At 39.7% G+C, this 20,299-nt stretch overlaps 1 protein-coding gene and 1 long non-coding RNA gene across 2 annotated transcripts in view; one reads left to right on the forward strand and one right to left on the reverse strand.

Annotated features, from left to right (window-relative positions):
• Window positions 1-15,907, reverse strand: part of TRPA1 (transient receptor potential cation channel subfamily A member 1) — a 50,721-nt gene extending 34,814 nt beyond the window's left edge. The window contains exons 1-7 of the mRNA XM_010967140.3: window positions 15,520-15,907; window positions 11,363-11,522; window positions 8,690-8,865; window positions 4,483-4,590; window positions 3,055-3,163; window positions 2,722-2,867; window positions 2,115-2,251 (exon numbers count right to left, since the gene is read on the reverse strand). Of these exons, the coding sequence (XP_010965442.1) occupies window positions 2,115-2,251; window positions 2,722-2,867; window positions 3,055-3,163; window positions 4,483-4,590; window positions 8,690-8,865; window positions 11,363-11,522; window positions 15,520-15,630 (947 nt within the window). The 5' untranslated portion in view covers window positions 15,631-15,907. The remainder of the gene's footprint in view (window positions 1-2,114; window positions 2,252-2,721; window positions 2,868-3,054; window positions 3,164-4,482; window positions 4,591-8,689; window positions 8,866-11,362; window positions 11,523-15,519) is intronic.
• The window catches only part of LOC141575527 (uncharacterized), a 125,372-nt gene continuing 120,248 nt past the window's right edge, over window positions 15,176-20,299 (forward strand). The window contains exon 1 of the long non-coding RNA XR_012503162.1: window positions 15,176-15,708. This is a non-coding gene — a long non-coding RNA (uncharacterized LOC141575527). The remainder of the gene's footprint in view (window positions 15,709-20,299) is intronic.

Below are 20,299 nucleotides of genomic sequence, written 5' to 3' on the forward strand. Positions count from 1 at the left end.
AGAGAATTACAAGCATATTAGGGAACTATTGATATAAATACATAAAATAAAGCTACTGTATTCAGAAAGTGAATTTAAAGGATCATTTAATAACACGATAAAATGCTAGAGAATTAATAACCTTTCAAAATCTGTAACTGATTCTGATTAGGGTCATTTTTCAAAGTAAGAGTAATAGAGAAAGGCCAAATGCATCATAAGATTTTCTTCCTCATCATATCATAAACCTGTTTTCTCTATGTAAAATCATCATGAAGATGTTCTGAAGTAAACAGTAAAATATGTCCTAAGAGCTTAAAATGAAAGACAAAAGAACTGGCTATTACCACTGCGACCATGAGGAAAAACAAAAGTTGCATATAAGGTTCACCCAACATTTATCTATCTGCAGGGTTCAAAATGCCCCCCTCTTTGGCCAAGTTAACAAGGTAGTGTTAGCTTTCCTAAAGTTTTATGACGCAAAAAAAAAAAATGATGGAGAGAGTTGAAGTCAGTGGATACCATCTCGACCAGTCATAAGGATAATGTTCATTAATAAAGCAAATAAAAATGAAATGTTTAATCTTTATTATAGGACCACCATAACAAATGCTAATACTAATGATTTTAAAGTTTGTGTTTCCTATTGCAAATTTTATTTCTTTGTCCCTATTCAAGATTATCTCAGCAAAAAAAAGAATTCTGGCCCAAAGAGTAAACTTTCCTTTGAAGTTCAAAATAAACACCAAATTTCACTGGCTACTAGAAGGATGTTCCAGGATCATAGATCAGTAGTAGATTCATCAGAATTGGACTGAACTCATCCAAGAAATCTTCAGCCAATCCAAATTGCCTGTGTCCTGCTAGTCCCCAGGCTCAGGATACTTGTGAGTCAAGTTGATAGGTCTGTCTCCCTAAAATAATTCCCTCTAATGCATATTTACACATTAAAGCTGTATTCTAAATAAACACATTTTAACTATACCCAGATCACTAGATTTCTAAATTGGCCAAACTTTGGAATCATGTTAAGAACTTAAAAAAATTCCTGAGACCCATCAGGAATTCTGATGCAACCTGGGATATGAATGGACACTGGGGTTTTATAAACTCCACACATAGTTCTAATGTGCAGTAGTTTGAGAATCTCTGGTTTAGAGGTTAATCTATCAATTGAGTTTTTTGTTTTCTTTCTTTCTTTCTTTTTTTTTTCTTGCATATCTAAGTTTTCTAACTGGACCTTTTTCATATCACCAATCTTTGATTCATAAATGTCAATTTGTTTTCCATAATCCATCATCTTAATATACTTATTTTTACATGAATATCTCAGCTCTCTTCTGTCATTCCAGGCTTCCATCTCTCTCTTTTTCTCTCTCACTCTGTGTGCGGGGGTGTGTGTGTGTGTGTGTGTGTGTGTGTGTGTGTGTGAAAGGCAGACAGACAGACAGACAGAGGCAGAGAAGGCTTATCTCAGCCACCTCTTCACTCACATAGGGAGCATTTAGTCCTCGAATTCAAGGAATGAACTCTCAGTCTACACTGCCTGTTTCCTGTCCTCGCAGCTAGTAAGCCTACAGTTTCAGATGGTTTTCTCTAAAGTGTATTTATATTAAACTCAATAGAAACATTTATCTTCTTTGGAGCTTGGCTATCATTCCCTAAAACTACGTATATGTTTTGAGAATGTTTATGTGTAACTGAGGGCCTAAGTGGAAAGGAAACTAGGGAGGGAGAAGTGAACCATCCATATGTATCTGCTCCATTCTTTTCACTGAAAATGAGAACACGATACACATGAGGAATTGGAACAGATTAGAAAGGGCTTGGAAAGTCGTGTATGTTGACCTCCTGAGCATACAGGAAATGAATCCTGAGCCTAAAACCACTGGACTAAGAATTGATCCAGAATATTCCACTGGAGATTTTATCCTATGACAATGTATTTAATGCTCCATTTTGATTCCAGAAGAACATAGAGATTCCAGTTGAACCACAGAGTCTTTATTACATCTGCTCTTTTCTTTTGAACTGTAGAATCTCAGCTACCACAAGTGCTGACTTTTTCTGTCAGGGTATAATTCAACTCACGAAGACTACAAGTCTGTACACAGAATGATCAGCAGGAAACTTACTTGTGAAGCAGCGACTCCTGATTTCCATCCACTGCATTGACAATATCGCTGCTCCCAGAATATGAAGATATCATCAGTTTAACAATCTCAGTGGCCCCCTGGGTGGCAGCAAAATGGAGGGCTGTGCATTTGCCCTTCTGTAAAGAGTTGTGACGTCAGAATCAGTCAATGTGTAAGTCCCAACATAAGGATAAAGCCTAAATTCAGTTGTTTATCCTTCCCAGGCCAACAAAATCATGGAATATGGAATTTGAGATGATGAATAGTAATCAGTTTCATCTCCTGAAAAGCATCAATGTACAAATCATAGCTAGCAATTTGACTTCTTTGCAATCTGACAGCTCTTGACAGCTCTGACGGTATTTCTACTGCTGTCAGTGTCATTATCTTTACTGTATCTGTATTTGTGTTTGCAATTTTTGGGGGGAGCTCTCAAAATTCTTTAGACAAATTAAGATTTGGGAGTCTCTTGTTCTGCTTCTTCATGAACAGCGGGAAATATTATCTGTTTCCATCTAAATTAACTAAAAGAGCTGTGAAGCATTTTTGGCAAATACTACATGACAATTCTACAATAAAAGAATCAGAATAGAACATGAACAGTTACCTCCACCAGGTCCAATTGTGCACCGTTGTCCAGGCACATTTTAATCATTTCTAGGTCACCACTTTGGACCGCCATGTGGAGGGGGCTAGCTTTCCCGTTGTTCACAAAGTTAATGTGAGACAGTCTGCTATACCCATGTTCTTCACCTTTGGGAGAAATAAAATTTGAGATAACAAATATTATATATAAATAAAAGGATTTTTTTTAAAAAGAAAAGACTTTTTAGACTTACATAAAGACCAAGTATAAATTCTATTAAATGTTTCTCAGATTAACAACATCCACCAGAATAGACTTTTTTATAATACATAATGGAGAAAAGCCTCTACTTACCAAACTTTAGTATTATTTCCATGCATTTTTTGGCACCAGAAAATGCAGCCTGGTGAATAGGGAAGCATCCCCATTTATTTGATTTACAGAGATTAGCTCCTTTATTTAACTGAAGAAAAGAACAAAAAAAGTCATGATGCAAGTTAAACTCCAGATCACAAGGATGGGCAAGATTTTGTATGCCTCTCCCAGACCTTTTCACTACTCTGTGCCTATGTAAAACTACATAGAAAAGCTTCAGATGCAATGGAATCTATGCAAGGTAATCTGGGAACTATGCTAAGATTCTAAAAAGAGACCCTTTATATTTTATAATGATGAGGTAACAATATAGACACAAGAACATCAGCTTGATCCCCCAGGAAACTAAAGTCAATACATTTTTCAATGGAATTAAAGAGATTTTTTAAAATATTATTGTGATTCCTCCTACACCCATTCTCAATTCCTTATACAAATAAAATGACAATATTTCCCTGATTCTTTCCCTTTCATTTGTGTAATTAACAGATGATTAGACCGGCACTCATGTTAAGCTATAAAACTCAGGCATCTTGACTAAGGCAAGTTCTCTACTAAAAAGTTGTTAAAAGAACCCTGGAAAATATGTTAGAACATATTTGTAAATTGAGATACCAGGTAGATATTCTGAAATTCTTTTATTTCACTGTTGCACTCTCTGGAATGGTGGAGAGGGACAATCAGAAATACAGAACCTGGCCTGAATAACATACAAGTGATTAAGGAGTATTTAAAAGAAAGCTATTTACTGGAACTCTAGTACCATGCTTGAAAGGGGCACTATGTGGAGCAGGAGTTGGCCATTCTGATGGGCAGCTCCAGAGTTTTACTGGACCAGAGAGAAGACTGGCTCTTCTGTTAGGGCTGTGGCTGAGGACCTTAGTCATTATATCACTTAGGGCTCCCTTTCGGAGAACCCAAGGCAGCAATTTCTTCTCATCTTGGGAACAGGTGATGGCTGTGTTTCCCTTCGCTTTTATTTTAGGGCCCAACAATAAGTCTGCAAATGACTATTCCTCTTGCCTTTGACTCTTCAGAAGCTCAGAGTCAAAAGTATGATCCACTTTTATTAACATACAGGCCATTATGCTTTGCATTTTGTATTCTAGCCTGACCACCGGCTTCGCCTTAATATTTCCTGTCTTTATTTTCTTTTCATTTCAATCTTCTCGCATTTTCTGTAATGCTTTCCTGTTAGTCTTCAATAAGCAATCTCACACTCATTTAAGATTTAAGGGGTGTATATATACATATACCAAAGCACACAGAACTATTTTTTTCTGACATATATTCTGTATTGTATATTTTGCTGAGAAAAGAAACTGAAAGGTGTTGTAAGTAACAAAAATTCAGGTTGTACGAACTAAAAGATTCAGAAAACAGAAAAAATATGATTAAAATACAAACCAAAATCTGCAGTGCTTCACTGTTATCTTTGAAGCATGTGATTATCAAAGCTGTGTTTCCATTTTCTCCTTCCAAATTAATGTCAGTACTGCTGTGTTCAACCAAGAGCTACAGGAAAGGGGAATAATAGTCGGAAAGTTAACTTGCCGGTTTCCAAACAGGGTATTTGCCTTCCACTAGATTATAAGCTCTCAGATGCCAGGGACCACGTCCTTATTCACCTCTGCTATCACTTCTCCCACAGAATCTGGCATAAAACCTTGCACACAGTGCGCACTACACAAATTTCTCAAATAGATGAAATAATGGCAATTTCTCTATCATATCAGTTAAGGCAATGTGGAGTGTAGAGCTGGAAATAGAATAAGAATTGTAGATACTAGTTAACATAGCACACTTAATACTGCTCAGTTGCAGTAAGTGAGCTATATTAAATAATACCTACCAAAAACTAAACTGGAATCTGTGGGTGGCAGGGGAGGAAAGGAGGTGAAGGAAGGAGAGAGGGAGGGAGGAGAAGTGGGGACGGAATGGTTTCCTTTTTCCATCTAGTCATTTTGCTTTTACCTAGGTTGCAGGTATTCTGGGAAATGTCAATTAAATGAAATGAAATCTCCATTCTCTCCAGTAGAGGAAAGAGAGTTTCACGTTAACACAGGTATAGCTTAATTCAATCAATTTAGACTTCGTCTGGAACAGAAAACTTCTCTACGATGTAAGAAATTCACCTTCTTGATAAATGGATGAAGCAATTTCCCTGATGGGAATTTAACTGAAGACCTGTTATTCCTCACCTGCTGACTACTGACCAAGAATCTATAGATCGTTAACCGGTCTTCATTTTATATGAAATCTAACAATAAGTAGCTCATGTAAATGTGTCTCACAAAAGAGAAGTCTTTGAATTGGCCTACTAGAGGCCTTTCCTCTTGCAGCATGACTATGATAAAACTATACCATGTGCTTACAATTAAATTGTTTAAAAATGAATTTCTTAAGCAAGCTGTTTCCTAAAAATCTTGACTTAAAAAGAAAGGCACACAGAGCCCCTTGTTGAGAGAATGTGCCCCAATGTGTCAGTAAATCAGCAAATTAGGTTCACTAATCAGCTCTGGTCATAAAAGAAAATTACACTGAAAGTTTAGGTCCTAAGTACAAACAGGGAGATTATCAAAGGACAGTGAGAACACACAGTTCAGTCTATGGATGTGAGGCGTGTTCACGTGTTGTTCTTCACAAACTCTGGATTCATGTGCGAAGTAACTCACCCAAGTCTATGAGGAGGGGTTTGCTCTCTCTGACTTCTTAGAATCTTGCATCATAGATTTGGAGCATCTATTAGGTATGACTGCTCACAGCCGTAAGCACAATCTTTCCTAAAGCTGTGTTAAATTGGATAAGGCAGGGGCCCAGAGAGAGCAACAAAACTGTGCACCCATTTCAAACTCAGTCATGACCAGGCAAGTCTGGAGGCTCGCAGGTGAGGCCTCCGGAGGTCCCTGTCATGAGAATCCCGGAAGTCTCACAGAAGGGTCAAACCACTGGACACTTTGAGGTTAAGCCCCAAGAACACCTGCAGGCCTGCAGGCTACTAAGAAGCGAGGCCAGCCCCCAACCCCAGAGTCAGCGTGCCCCAGGGCACACGGTGTATCTGGGTAAGAACTTGAGCTGACATAGGGCTAGCTATTTTTTCCTTTGCAACTACAAGGTAGTGGTAGAAGGTCTGGGGAAAGGCTGGACAATGGAGAAGCATCTGAAATTGGCAAGAGCTGGTGGGTTACACCTGACCCCTGGGCGTAACTGGGATAGGCAGGCCCCTGGGACTGCTATTGGCCAGCACACAGAGAGACCCTCCTCCAAGTTCCCTCCTCCTCTTCTATTCTCTTCATCTCTGGTGAAGCAGAGGGGCTCAAAAATATTTTTAGATGAAGTTGTGGCTGGTTAAGACCAAGCAAAGGAGAGACAACTAATTTCAATTCTCTTGTAACCCTAATTTTATCTTGTTCTGGTGTCACTTAGGAAAATTTTTGTTATATCTACCTTCTAGTTTATAAAATAGTTATGAGTTTATTTCTAAACTTTCTTTTCTATTTCTATTTCTGTATTTGTTAGTCTGAAGATTTCCTTTTTTTATTGAAATATAGTCAGTTTACAATGTTGCATTAATTTCTGGTGTACAGTATAGTGATTCAGTTATATATGTATGGATATTATATATATATTCTTATATGTATATACACACACCATATACACTATATATATATATATATTCTTTTTCACATTCTTTTTCATTATGGACTATTACAAGGTATTGAATATAGTTCACTGTGCTATACAGTAGGACCTTGTTGTTTATCTGTTTTATATATCGTAGTTAGTATCCACAAATCCCAAACTTGCAATTTATGCCTCCACCCCCTCACCCCTTTCTCCCCTGGTAACCATAAGTTGGTTTTCTATGTCTGTGCATCTGTTTCTGTTTTGTAAATAAGTTCATTTGTGTCTTTTTTTAGACTCCACATGTAAGTGATCTCATATGGTATTTTTCTTTCTTGTTCTGGCTTACTAGTCTAAAGATTTCTGATTTCTAATTAACAGTAGCCTTTCAACTGTTACCTGCCTTTGAATTCCCAAATCACACTTTCAGAGCCAAGATTAATGAAGTCAATGGGCATTTGTTTCTGAAAAGAGCCTTCGGAGGAAGCCTGAGAGTTCTTTGGGGAAACAGATGGCATCTCTGGGGGGCCCTGCAGTCACTGGTGGCCCAGCCCAGACGGTACAGAAGCAGCACCTGGCTCATGAATAATGCAGACAGTGAGAAAAACAGACAGCCTATCACCAGAGGATTTCCCAATAACCTCCAAATGGGGGCTGCCCTGACTCCTCTTCTTAGACACTGAGAGGAAAGTGTTTGGATGAAAGGGAGCATGGAACTCATGGACACCCCTGAGATCTCTTTGGTGATTTATAGACAAAATAGGTTTGGGTGTGGAATGATGAACTGAATATTTTTGTCCCTCAAAGTTCCTATATTGAAATTCCAGTTCCCAGCGTGGTGGCAGTGGGACGTGGGGCATTTAGGAGGAGATTAGGTCATGAAAGAGGAGCCCTCATGAATGGGATTTGTGCCCTTATGAAAGAGACCCCGCGGCTCTCTCGCCCCTTCCACTACATGAAGACGTCTGTGAACCAGGAATCAGGCCCTCACTGGACACCAGACCTGCCAGTGCTTTGACCTTGGACACCCCAGCCTCCAGAAGTGTGAGAAATACCTGTCTGTGGTTTAAGCTACCCCGTCCATGGTACTCTGTTACAGTAGCCCGAACTGGCTAAGACAGGTGCTTCTCCCAATAGCCAAGTTACCTGCAATATTGTTTCTACAGGACAACTTACTGTAAGTTCCAAATTGCCTGCCTTAGAAATGAATTTCTGGAACATGAGCCATTTGTAAATTGCATTTCTCTTCAAGTCAGGATGGGTATTTTCTAGTGTGTCTGTGAGATTCTGTGATGTAGTTTAAAAGCCACGGCCCAAATGGTACGCTTTAGGCATTTACTAAAGTTTCTTCTGTTGACCAAACTCACTCCCTTGGAAACAAATAAGAAATTTCCCAGTAGTATTATTATGTCTTCTGCCAAGACATGCCATCCACTAAGGTGTGTCATCCACACTAACAAAAACAGTAAATCATAATTACGTTCTCTGTCTCCACTGAGGCACTCAGCACTTTCTTCCCTTAACCATGAAATTGGTCAGATGAAAGCAGTAAAGCCTGGACTTGCAAACATAAAGATGGGAACAAAATTCCTAATTCTTGCTTCCACCACCTAATTCTCATGTGATAATTAGGCAGGTTACTTCATTTTCTCTCTGCCTCAGTTTCCTTAGCTATGAAATGGGGATAATAACAGTCTTACTTTATAGATTTTTTTTAAAATGAGGATGTGAAAAATGAAAACATAGAAAGCTCTTAGAAAAACACTGGTACGTAAGAACTGGTCAATCAAGATGAGACTGTTATTTTCATTGGCATCATCATCATCACCATCGTCATCAGTCCATCAGAAGAAAAGCCCACGTTGAAATCATTACATGTCATTGGCCCTGGTGGCTTGGTTGGCCATCCTGACCCCAGCGGACACCACTGGACGTGGGTCCTGGCTCGAGCTATGAGGGTCGGTGCCTGGGGAGCCACCGGCAGCCTTACCTTCAGCACCTCATTGTGCAAGAACTGTGCAGCCACGTGCAGCGGAGCCATCAGGTTGTAGTTCCGGAGGTTTGGGTTGGCTCCTTGGAGAAGGAGAAACTTAACACTTTCAACCTGGTTCTTTTCTGCAGCCCAGTGCAGAGGGGTATTTCCATAATCATCCGTCACATTCAGTTCTAGAAAAAGACACCAAAATCTGGGTTAGGCTTTGTTTGGACCATATTCAACTCCTACTGCATGCCTAGTCACTTTAGAGCTCACTGCCCCTGCAGCTGGCTTCACCTTCTCTATGAAAAATAAAATGTAGCTTCAGTTCTCAAGAAATATCTACTGGACACCCTTGGGGGTGCACATAAGTATGGTGCTGACTCTGTCAAATGAGTTAGATATCGAGCTACAAGCAACCTTAAGAAGCTGACCCTCCTATCGCTGCATGCTTTTATCTGTGGTACGAATCTGGGGATTGCTACAAAGCACAGAGCTAATATAAAAGTAATGTGTTATGCCAGGCACTCTCCTAAGCTCTGCACAACCCTCGTTTCATTCAGCTTCCAACAGCCTACAGAGAACCATGACCATTTTTCAAAAAAATCAGGAAAGATGAGACCTAAGGAGGTTCAAAATCCTGCCAACATTACATGGATAGTAAGGAGTTCTGTAAGTTGGCATACCTCTTTGAACCTCAGTTTTCTCATATTCAAATTTGGTGGAAGGAAGGAAGAAACTAAAGAAGGAAGGGCAGGAGGGAAGGAGGGAAAAAGATATGTATACCTTGCAATGTTGTTAGGAGAAGACTGTCCCATAATGTCTTCAAAGATCTTAGTGGAGTGTTTGGCCCATTGCAATGGTTCAAAAAAAATGTTAATGAAAAAGAAAAAAAAGACACACCACTAATAAACCACAGGACTGGACTTAGAGCTCGGGTCCTTGATGCCACCCATGGTTTGCACATGTTTCTACAGCACAATATACTGTACTACTTACCCTGTGAGCTCAGCAGAAGATGTGCTGTTTGATACTGCAGTTTTTTATATCTATTTTAAAACAGATATGACTATCAATTTTAACAACCATTTAATTAGTGGCAGTACATTTTTATGTCTGAAGAGGGGGAAACATGCCCATTTAGAAATAGGACTTAGGGACCATCTACAACACCTAGGACTGTGCTGCACCCACATTTCCCATTTCTCTCCCTTTAAAAATGCATCCTTCTACTACCTCCTTTCATTCATCCAAGTGCCTCACTCTCAGCAACACAGGCACACACACACTCATAGCCTCACACACTCATATACTCACACACATCCCTTGACCATTCTGTCCGATCAAGACAAAGCACTCCATCTGTCATTGCATTCAGCACCCAGCCTAATTAAACTTGGGCCTAAACTTAACAAACTCCCATTCACTAATTAAATAACTTGAATTTGGCTTTTATCTCCAGCATTTTTCGGAAATCATTTGTACAGAGGTTGTGGAGGCCTTCCAATGTCAAGGTTATTGTGATCTTCTTCCTATTTAATCTCTTCATGGCACCCGACCCTTTGAACTCCTCTCTCCCAGTGACTTACTTCTCTTTTGGCTTGTGTTCATCATCTCTTATCCATCACTGTCTTCACCATCCTTTTTCTGGCTTTTCTTCTGTCCTCCGACCCTGAACGTTGGTGCTCTACCCTTGGCTAACTCCGTTGGCAATTTTTTGGTCTCCTAAAGGATTTTCATGCATGTCCACAGTTTGAGCTACTTCCTATACAACAATGCCCCTGTGGTGTGACTCCTTTCCTTCTAAATTTCTCATCTGCTGGACACTAGATATTAGGCTACGAGTCTACTGAATATTTCCAAGTCAGTGTCTCCTGGGCCTTTTAAACTCAGTATGACCAGAACCATCCTCTCACACCCTCATGCTCACTTTTCTTGTGTTTGCTTACTTGCTTTCTTTTCTGGGAGGTTATACCATTAACCTCATTCCAAATTGGGAATCTCAAAGTCAGTTCAACCCCTTGCCACTCACCCCTCACCTTCAGCCTTTGTCAAGCACTGTTCACTCTACATGCAGAATAGCTTCTGAATCTCTCCCTGTCTCCTTGTTCCAACCTCAAAACCTTGGGGGACTCTCATTTCTCTGTATTCTAAAATACACTTTTAATTAACATTCCACTTCCAATCCACCTGCTGTAATATTGACAGAATTATCTTAACTAATAAAGGTCTTGTAACAGCACCTCACTGCTTAAATCTCTGGGGCACCCCCCTTCCTCATTTGACTACAGTTGAGTTTCTCAAACAAGGCTGGGTATACATGGCTGGGGAGGGTGTTACATCCTCTGGGGGTCTCATTTTTATTCAATGATAAGCAGTTTAAGTGTAGAATGACCTCAGTGGAAATAGTATAGAATAATACATAAAATGCATATGAATTTTTATAATAGGTCATTAGAAAGTCTGTGTTTGCAGTGGGCTGTCCCAGGTCTCTGCATTATCCTCTGCAGTTTCTCAGTAGAAAGCATTGAGGAGCACAGCCTGCAGGGAAAGCCACCCTCCTGAGTGAGAGATTCATGCCCTTGATAACCTGGGATGAATCTACCCTTCGGAACCCATTCATCCCACTTCCTAGTGAACTGAGTGGTACAATGGATTTAGGGAGCATGTGTCGTAACATTCTGTTACCTTCACAAGAGGAGTCACTGACGATCATCTCCATCAGCTCCACTTGACCTTCCTCCACAGCGTGATGCAAATGGGAGGCATTCGTATCATTGTATTTTTTCAATCTGTTTTGCTTCTTCACGAAGTTTTGTAAACCACATGCATTTTCCTCAAAAACCACCTAAAAGTGTATTTAAAAAATTGCTACCTTAAATAAGCATATGTAAAACTTACTAATATAAGTTAACCATTAAGAGATTATCAACTAAAACTAGTTATCATGCTCACAATAAATTTTTTTTTTAAAACCATAAAATGCTTAGACATATAGAAGGTGCTAGCAGATGCTGAAACATTGTTAAGGACATTAAATAAATGACTTGATTTTTTGATCATAAACCTGTACAGGTTGTAGAAATAAAAGCCTTGAAAAGAGTTTTAAAGTGAGAGTAAGGGATCTGAGCTGGGAAAAATGAAGTATAATGAAAACATAGAGGAATTTTCTCTGCCAGATGAAAACTGTCCAGAAACTACAGCATGAGGGATTTTAGTTAGATAAAAAGATTTTCATGCATGCAAGGATTAGGTGCAGGAATCTAAATTACTGTTCTCTCTGTGGCCTTCCTGTTGATGGCCAGTTCCCATCCCTTGTGTCCTTAGATAATGGAGCTAGAACCATATTGAAGGATCATCATGTAACTCACTTGGTCAGTAATCTAGAACAGCTGCCCACTGTCCTCTGGGAATGAACAATTCCTCCTCTTTTGCCTACTGGGGTCCTACACCAGGCCAGGGCAGGACAGGTTCACTTCCTCATTGTTCTCTGCAGGCAGGAAGGGCTACTATTATTGTGCACTTAGTGCCAGAGATCAGGACACAGAGGTTACATCATTTGCCCAAAGGCACACAGTAAGGGGCAAAGTTAGACTTTGAATAGCAGGTGCATGGGGTACGGATTTTGGCTGACTGATGAATGTCAAAAACAAACCTACAGCAGAAACTGAAGCTGAGGTCAAAATCACCACCCTAGAATGAACTGTGTGATACAGGAAGATACTAAAGCATAAGAATTGACTTTTAAGAGAAGACCCAGTAAGTTCTGGGCATAGTTGACAGCTGTCATTGGCCCATAAAAGTGTAATTCCAAACAGATGTTCATTTCCACTGATGTCAGGAGGAGCAAGAACTTTCTAGAATATCTTATTTTTCTCTAACACTTTTCCTTGAGGCTTTTTATATTCTTTATTATGACTGCACTGAAGTTAATTTATCATGGATGACATTAGGTTTCTTCCTTGTGAAATTCTGAGGTGACTGTGTTGACATTCTGATTTAGATTCATTCTCACAAGATATGAAACCTTTCCAAATAGAACTTTTTCTTGAAAAACTCATGGCCTAAATAGGATAAACTTACCAAAAATTAAGCAAATCTTTAAAAATCATTTTATTTAAGGTTACTCATGTTACTATAGCAACCAAAACTTCACAAAAGCCTTCAGGTCATAAACTGCCTTCCATTATCCTGCCTTTCATTATTATTTAAATTTTAATATATGTTTTGGATCAAAAGTATATTCTGGTCTCCCTAAAATTAATAATGCATCCTCTCTTAATATCTATATTAACTGACAACCTAGTTCCCTATTCAACTACTTGAAAATTCTAAATATCCATTTCCATACAGAAAATTAAGAATTTTCAAAATCATTATAGTCATATTTAATTATACTTCAACTGATTGACAAGATTTTTATCCAAAATTGCTTCTAGAATTCTTGCCTATATTTTAAAGTGAATATTTAGGTATTATCAATAAATATGAATGACTCATTTTATTGCTAACATTTTTACATTGTTTAGCTGTGATGGTATCATTGATCACATACCAGTTCAGAGACCCCAGAAATGGCATCAAATCAGGTATTCTGATATTTGGTAGATCACGTTTAAAGAAGCTAATTCTGACTAAGCCCTTTAAAATGGAGATATCAAATACGTCTGTTTTAGGTTGCCTTAGTGAAATACATATAAGCAGTAATGGGGCAAAAAGAGAGAAATACAATGAGAGAAATAACAAAGAGAGATTATAACTATGAGGAATTATAGCAAATGAAAAATCAAATGCTAAAGTATTAAGTCTCTTGAAAGAAAGTCATTGGAAAAGGTTAAAGGCATCGGTCAGATGGTTCCTCTTCCACATTTCTCATCTCGTAAGGTTTCTGCTATCCTTCAGTTCTGTCTGTATTCCTGAGACAGTGTGTGTGTGCTGGAGAAAATATTACACTCCACGTCTTCTTAACTAGGAAATCCTTAGAGTTCAGAACTCTCCAGAGTGTTGTATATGTATTGATTTGTTATTAGTCTCACCACTGAGATTTCTACAGAATGATCTGGAGTTACTGTAGGTAATAAGATAAAATGTATAAATCCTTCCATCTACAAGCTCTTCCATAGCTTTTAAAAGCCTTAAGTAACATAAACACCTCCACTTGACTTAGGCAGTAAAACTAAATAGAAACAATTAAAAATATGAAGAAAAATAAGTTTGAGACTTTGTGCTGCAGAAACCCCTCACTAATATCTCTAGAAAACAAAAACCGCATCAGTAAACAAGGAAGTATTTCTGGCGTGATTTTTGAAATTTAAAAATTTCTTCCTGTCACTTAATATTAATTCAAAGACACTATTCTAGTGCTTGATGTTCTCTTATGACCTCAGTTCTTTTTATTAAGTCAAAAGACCATGGTTAATATACTAATATTCAGGAGGAGAAAAAAGTCAATGTTTAATTTGGATGTGCAGGTACACTCGCCTTGGGAGGCCCTATTTGTTGCTGTATGTGATTACTACTCATGCCTGACTCACACATGATTGAAAACAGTGTCAATCCATGCAACCTGTTTAGAGGGCAATTTGGCATATTCTACTCATGATCCTGCTAAGACTTTAACATACATACACACTCACTAAGGCACCAGTGTACAGACAGACGAAGCCACATCTACATTCAGAGACACTCAGTGGCATGTGTAATAGCAAAACAAAACAAAATAAACACCACCTAAGTGTCCAGGTTGCAGGACAGGTTAAATAAAGCATGACACATTTATACAAGGGAATACTATAAAGCTGCTAAAAAGAGCGCGGTATATCTCCAGGTGCTGATTTAAAAAGTATTCTAAAATATATTTATGAATAAATTCCTGTGCAAATGTCATTCTTTGTTAAGTAAAAAGATGTATCAACGTGTGTGTATTTGTATAAGCACTTTTTCCCTCCTGGAAAACACATAAGGAAATGTTAACGTGGTTCCACCACGTTAAGAGATTTGTGGCGGGAATTAGACACTTTTAATTCTATTTTAACGTTTAGAAAGAGATCCTTGTATTGACAATGCGTGGAAATCCAGTGGCAAGTTTTCTGAGCATATGACGACCTCTGCCCTCAGACTGCGCCATCAGGCGGCAGGGAGAGCTGGTGCTGCCTTTCAGTCAGAGTGACCCGGAACCGCAGAAGAAATAGAAGCCCCATTTTAGCCCTTAGGACCTCCTGCAGACCACCTACCCAGCCTCGGAGGTTTCCTCCCCAACAGTCCCTCCTGACTCCCTCACCCTCTGGAGGAATCCGCCTGTCCAGCCATTCCCTGAAACGCTTCCCTGGCAGGTGCTGGTTTCTCTGTTCGTCTCAAGAGACAAGTATGCTTCTGAAGCCCCCAAACACCTCTTGAATAGCTATCCGACTACCAGGTACAGCATCTCGTTGTTTGGTTCTAAATAACATCTAGAAAAAGGTCAAGCGAAACGGCGCACGCTCCGAAACTGGCCTGATTTTAGGTAGCTGCCTGATTCTGCCAAACGCCAAGGGTCGTTTGGGGGTAGGTGTCCCCAGACTGCAGCTGCCCATCACGAGCTAGAACTGGTTGACAGCAAGCAATCAGAAAGAAGGGACGAAGCAGGCACCGTGTGGGCCCCTTAATAACGCGGTCGCTCCAGCTCCCCGCATCCTGAGCGGGTCCGGTCTTGGACCACACACACACACACCCGGAAGCAAGCAGCCCGGGCTTTCCAGCCCGGGGCTGCCCGCTAGGAAACCTCAACTCGAGGAGGGCAAAGTTATGAAGAGCCGACCCCCCGCCTGGACTTCGGAGCCCGTCCCGACCATCGATGGCCCGGGTACCTTAAAAGAGTCCTTGGAGTCGTCCATGTCGTCCTCCACTCCCTGGTAGACGACGCCCTGGGGCTCCTTCTTCTCCCCCGGGCGCAGGATCTTCCTCAGGCTGCGCTTCATTGACCACACCCCGGACGCCACCTGTGGCAGCTGCTCCCCGCGGGCGCGGGCACCTGGGACGAGAGAGCCCCGGCAGCGGTGAGCCGGCGCTGGGCGCGCGGGGTCCGTGGGGTCGCGCGCGTCGCCGGGGTCCGGGTCAGAGTCCGCGTTTAAGCCCCAAAACTCCGAGCTCTTCCGTGCCCGGCTGTCCTTGTGATAAGAAAAGCTTGCTTGGCGTGAGCCCGGGAGGATTTCTGACGGGAGTTCTCCCCCAACAGGCTACTTGCAGCGCGGGAAACAGGAGGGGCACAGGGAGGGGTGGGGACGCGGACATCGTGTCCACGGACGGCCAGGGGGCGGTGGCGCCGCGTCTACAACCCGGCTCGCCCCTTTGGGCCGAAAGCGCGACTTGGCAGTCCTGGCTGCACCTGCAGCAGCGCACGGTTGAGTCCCCTAGGTCACCTGAGTTGTGGTGTCAGTTGAGGAGGGGTCCGGTCAGGGTGGGTCCAGTGAATCTGGAATATTTTATAAAAATCCCAAGAGCCTCCACCCTGCCCCACAATCAGAGAGAAAGGGAACGGGTGGGTAGGATGGCGAGGGATAGGGAGAGAATACCTGGGTACACTGGCAAGATTTTTACTTAAAAAATGTATTTTTTCTAACTAATAGCCACTGTGCCTCAGTTTACCATGTCCGCATCATTGTAGAAGGCTCTTTGGTTTGGAAATAAGCTCTTTAGAAAACTTCTCTTTCCGAAAGAAAAGGGAGAATGATTAAATCCTAGCACTTGGTTGAGTGATTAGATGAAATCCCTTTGAACCTCTGGTCCCATTTCCTGTGCATTACAATACTAATCCCCTCAGGGGGCTGGCATTTCAGAATGGCTAATAAAATGACTGTTAGGTCAAACAAAAGTCATAACCGCTTGTGTCCACTTGTTTACCCTTGGCTTTGTTTGAAGAGCTTATCCTCAGGGGCCTGCACTGAGTTTATTCATCAGCAACATAGGTGTAAGTTGTGGAGTGGACGATATGTACTCTCCATGAGAGAGGCTAGTTCCACATTTACCAGATGATGGAGCCTCTGAAGCTGTTCCCACTGTGATTCTCCCACAAGGTTAGAAAGCAAAAAAACTTCCTTCCAAAGCTGATTACTCTTTGCACAGGCTAGAATTTAGCTTTGACAGGCTTTTGTTTGAACACTCTGTGTGCTCCTCTAAGACCCTGCATTGTCATAGTCACCTGATGGTCCCCAGCATCTGCCACAAGAGCTGCGTGGGTCCAGGACCCTGCAGAGAGCAGGCACTAAGTAGAGGTTTGTGGACTGCCTGCCCTACACTGGGCTTCAGGACATGTAAAGTAGCACGATGATACTGTGGAACTATGGGAAGTTTCCCTCTAAATCTTCCAATAGTTAACAGCAGGCTGCCATCGGTTCTACACTTTGAATGGAATTCTTTGGAAGGATACTATTAAGGAAGTTATCACTGGTCATCAACCTGTGAATGTGGACTTTTGAGAGACTGGTGAAGGGACGTAGTATTCAACTTCAACACCTGCACAGTTTTCCCATTAGTGTCTGTATTCAGGGAGTACAGAACAGGGATCAGTTTTACACCTTGTTGTTATTTGGCTGAAGTATGTAATGTATTTGGGAAAACCAATAAAGACAAAAATCAGAGGAAGGGAAAAGAGAATAACCTCAAGTCACTGCTGTCTGCTTGGCATTTTACATACATCAGGCCTTCATTGTAAAAAAGAAATGCCTCATAGGACTAGTAAGACTTTTCATTTATAGTTGTCAATTTCATCGATCAATTGCTTTTCTCCTCTTAGCTGGAAGGGGTCACTAAGACAAAAAAAATAAAATAAAGAGGAGTCTGTTTCAGGGGTCATTTTGGAAGCTGGGCAGAGGGCATGTCATGGTGGTAAGCATCAGTTGGCTGTGCTGGCCTTAGCGGGGAATGTGGGCCCAGGAAGCTCCAGCATTAGTGGGGGTGCTGGCAGGAGGGTCACAGGAAGACAACTCTCCTCCTTAGTATTAGTCACTGGCTTTGGCTGCCAGCCCAGCATCTCTCCAGAATGATGCCCTCTGCATTCTTACTTCTGTGCCCCATTTTCATCCCCCAAATCATGTATTCTTTTTAATTTGTACTCTCGTGTTTTAAGACTGAAAAATAGAGATGGTTGGTATTAGAGGTATCCCCCCACCACACACAGACACTTTCTACTTATGAAAGCAAAGAGATTGAAATATTATTTAATTTTTCCTTTTATCTTTGTCTGGACTTGTCCATTTCAGGCACTTTTCAGGCAGTGGCCTCCTGTGACCTCTCAGGAATTCCCATCAGTGTTCCTTATTAATAGTTAAATTATTTCCTACCCATCAAAAGCATCTTTTTCTTAGGGCTTCCTTTTAAAAATGACTGCAACTCACTTTAAAATGCATAGTGTAGACAGGAATAAGATGGTATCTAGTGATTTACAATCAATATCTCATTCCCTTTGAAGTTTAATTATCAATGGATAGTAATAAAATGCAATATTTTTATACCAATTTTAATTTCAAAATAGGGATACTCATTAGAGAAAATAATCTTTAATGGAAATTTCCAAAGGTAATTTTTATTATCAAATTACCTTTTGATATTACACAGGACTTTTAAACAATGAAAAATAATTACAAAGAGGATTTTATTTAAATTCTCAGGGAAAATAAATATAGTTATATACATATATCAGCTCAGTAACTTTTTACAAAGAAATCTAGATTATCAAAAATTCTCTTTAGTTATCTTCTTACATTTAAACATTGTTTCTGAGTATTTGTTCACAAATAATTACAAAACATTTTTTAAAAACATCATTAATTCCCCTCCCACCACTGGCTTATGATAAATAAGTTCATACTGTATAGCACAGGGAACTATATTCAATATCTTGTAGTAACTTACAGTGATAAAGAATATAAAAACAAATATATGTTTATGTATGACTGAAGCATTATGCTGTACACCAGAAATTGACACAGCATTGTAAATTGACTATACTACAATTAAAAAATATATATACAAGAAAATAAAGTACATCTGAGAAAAAAAAATCATTAATTCCAAATATATTAGTAGTAGAACCTATAACGGAAGGCAGAACTGGTTACTTTACCAAAAGTGCGCAACTCAATAGTATAATGAAAAGGGATCCAATAGACCCACTAAGGAACAGAAAAATTGTGTTGCATCTTTTAAAAATCATATCATAAAATTCACTCATGGTTAGTGTATGGTTTGATGATTTTTAGTACATTTATACAATTTTACAACTATCTCCACAATCTAGTTTTGGAAAACTTCCATCAATTCAAAAAGTTTCCTTATGCCCAAATGCAGTCAATCCCCTCTCCTACCCTCAGCCCCAAGCAACCTTTAATTTGTTCTCTGTCTGTACAATTTTGTCTTTTCTAGAAATTTCAGATATATGGAGTCATACAGTATACAGTCTTTTGTGTCTGACTTCTTGCTTAGCATAATACTTGAGAATAATCCATGTTGGAGTGTGAATCAGTAGTCCCTTCCTTTTTATTGGTCAGTAGTATTCTGTTATATGAATGCACAGCCTTCTATATCCGTGCACTCAGCATCCCCAGATTCAACCAACCCCAGATCAAAATATTTTTTAAAAAACAATTCCAGAAAGTTCCAAAAAGAAAAACTTGAATTTGCTGTGCACTGGCAACTCTTCACATAACACTAACATCGTATTTACAACTATGTACATAGCATTTACTTCATATTAGCTATTATAAATAATCTAGAGATGATTTAAAGTATGTTGGAGGATGTTTGTTGGTTATGTAAAAATGCTGTCTCATTTTATATAAGGGACTTGAGCATCTGTGGATTTTGATATCTGTGGGGGTCCTGGAGCCAGTCTTCTGCAGATACTGAGGAATGACTATAGCTTATTTTCTTCATTCATTTACCGGTTGATGGACATTTGGATTATTTCTAATTTTTGTCTATCATAAATAATGCTATAACTTTTTCATACACATATTTTTGCGGACATATATTTTCATTTCTCTTGGTTAAATGCCTAGTAGTGAATTGCTGAATCATATGCTACACGTGTGTTTAGCTTTGTATGAAACTGCCAAACTGTTTTCCAAAGTGGCTGTGCCATATCACATGCCCACCAGCACTATATGAGAATTCCAGTTTCTCCATATTCTCACCAAAACTTGTATCAGCAGTCTTTTTGATTATAGGCATTCTAGTGGGTTTATAGTGGTATCTCATCCTGGTTTTAATTAGCATTTCCCTAATGACTAATGATATTGTCCATGTTTTCCATTCCTTATTAGCCATTCATATGTCTTTTTAATGAGATGTTTATTAAATTATTTACCTCTTTTTAAATTCAATTATTTGTCTTATTATTGAGCTGTAAGAGCTCTTTATTCTGGATACAAGACTTATCAGATAAGTGACTTGCAAATATTGTCTTAGACTCTGTGGCTTCTCTTTATTTTCTTAATGGTGTATTGAAAAGCAATTTTTAAAAAAATTTTATAAAAATCTAATGTTCATTTTTAGGGATTGTGCTGTGTGTGTCATATATAAAAATGTTTGCCTGCTAAGATCAAAAAGATTCTCTTCAATATTTTCTTCCAGAAGGTTTATGGTGTTAGC

Source organism: Camelus bactrianus, chromosome 29, assembly GCF_048773025.1.
Source record: "Camelus bactrianus isolate YW-2024 breed Bactrian camel chromosome 29, ASM4877302v1, whole genome shotgun sequence".
NCBI lineage: Eukaryota > Metazoa > Chordata > Mammalia > Artiodactyla > Camelidae > Camelus > Camelus bactrianus.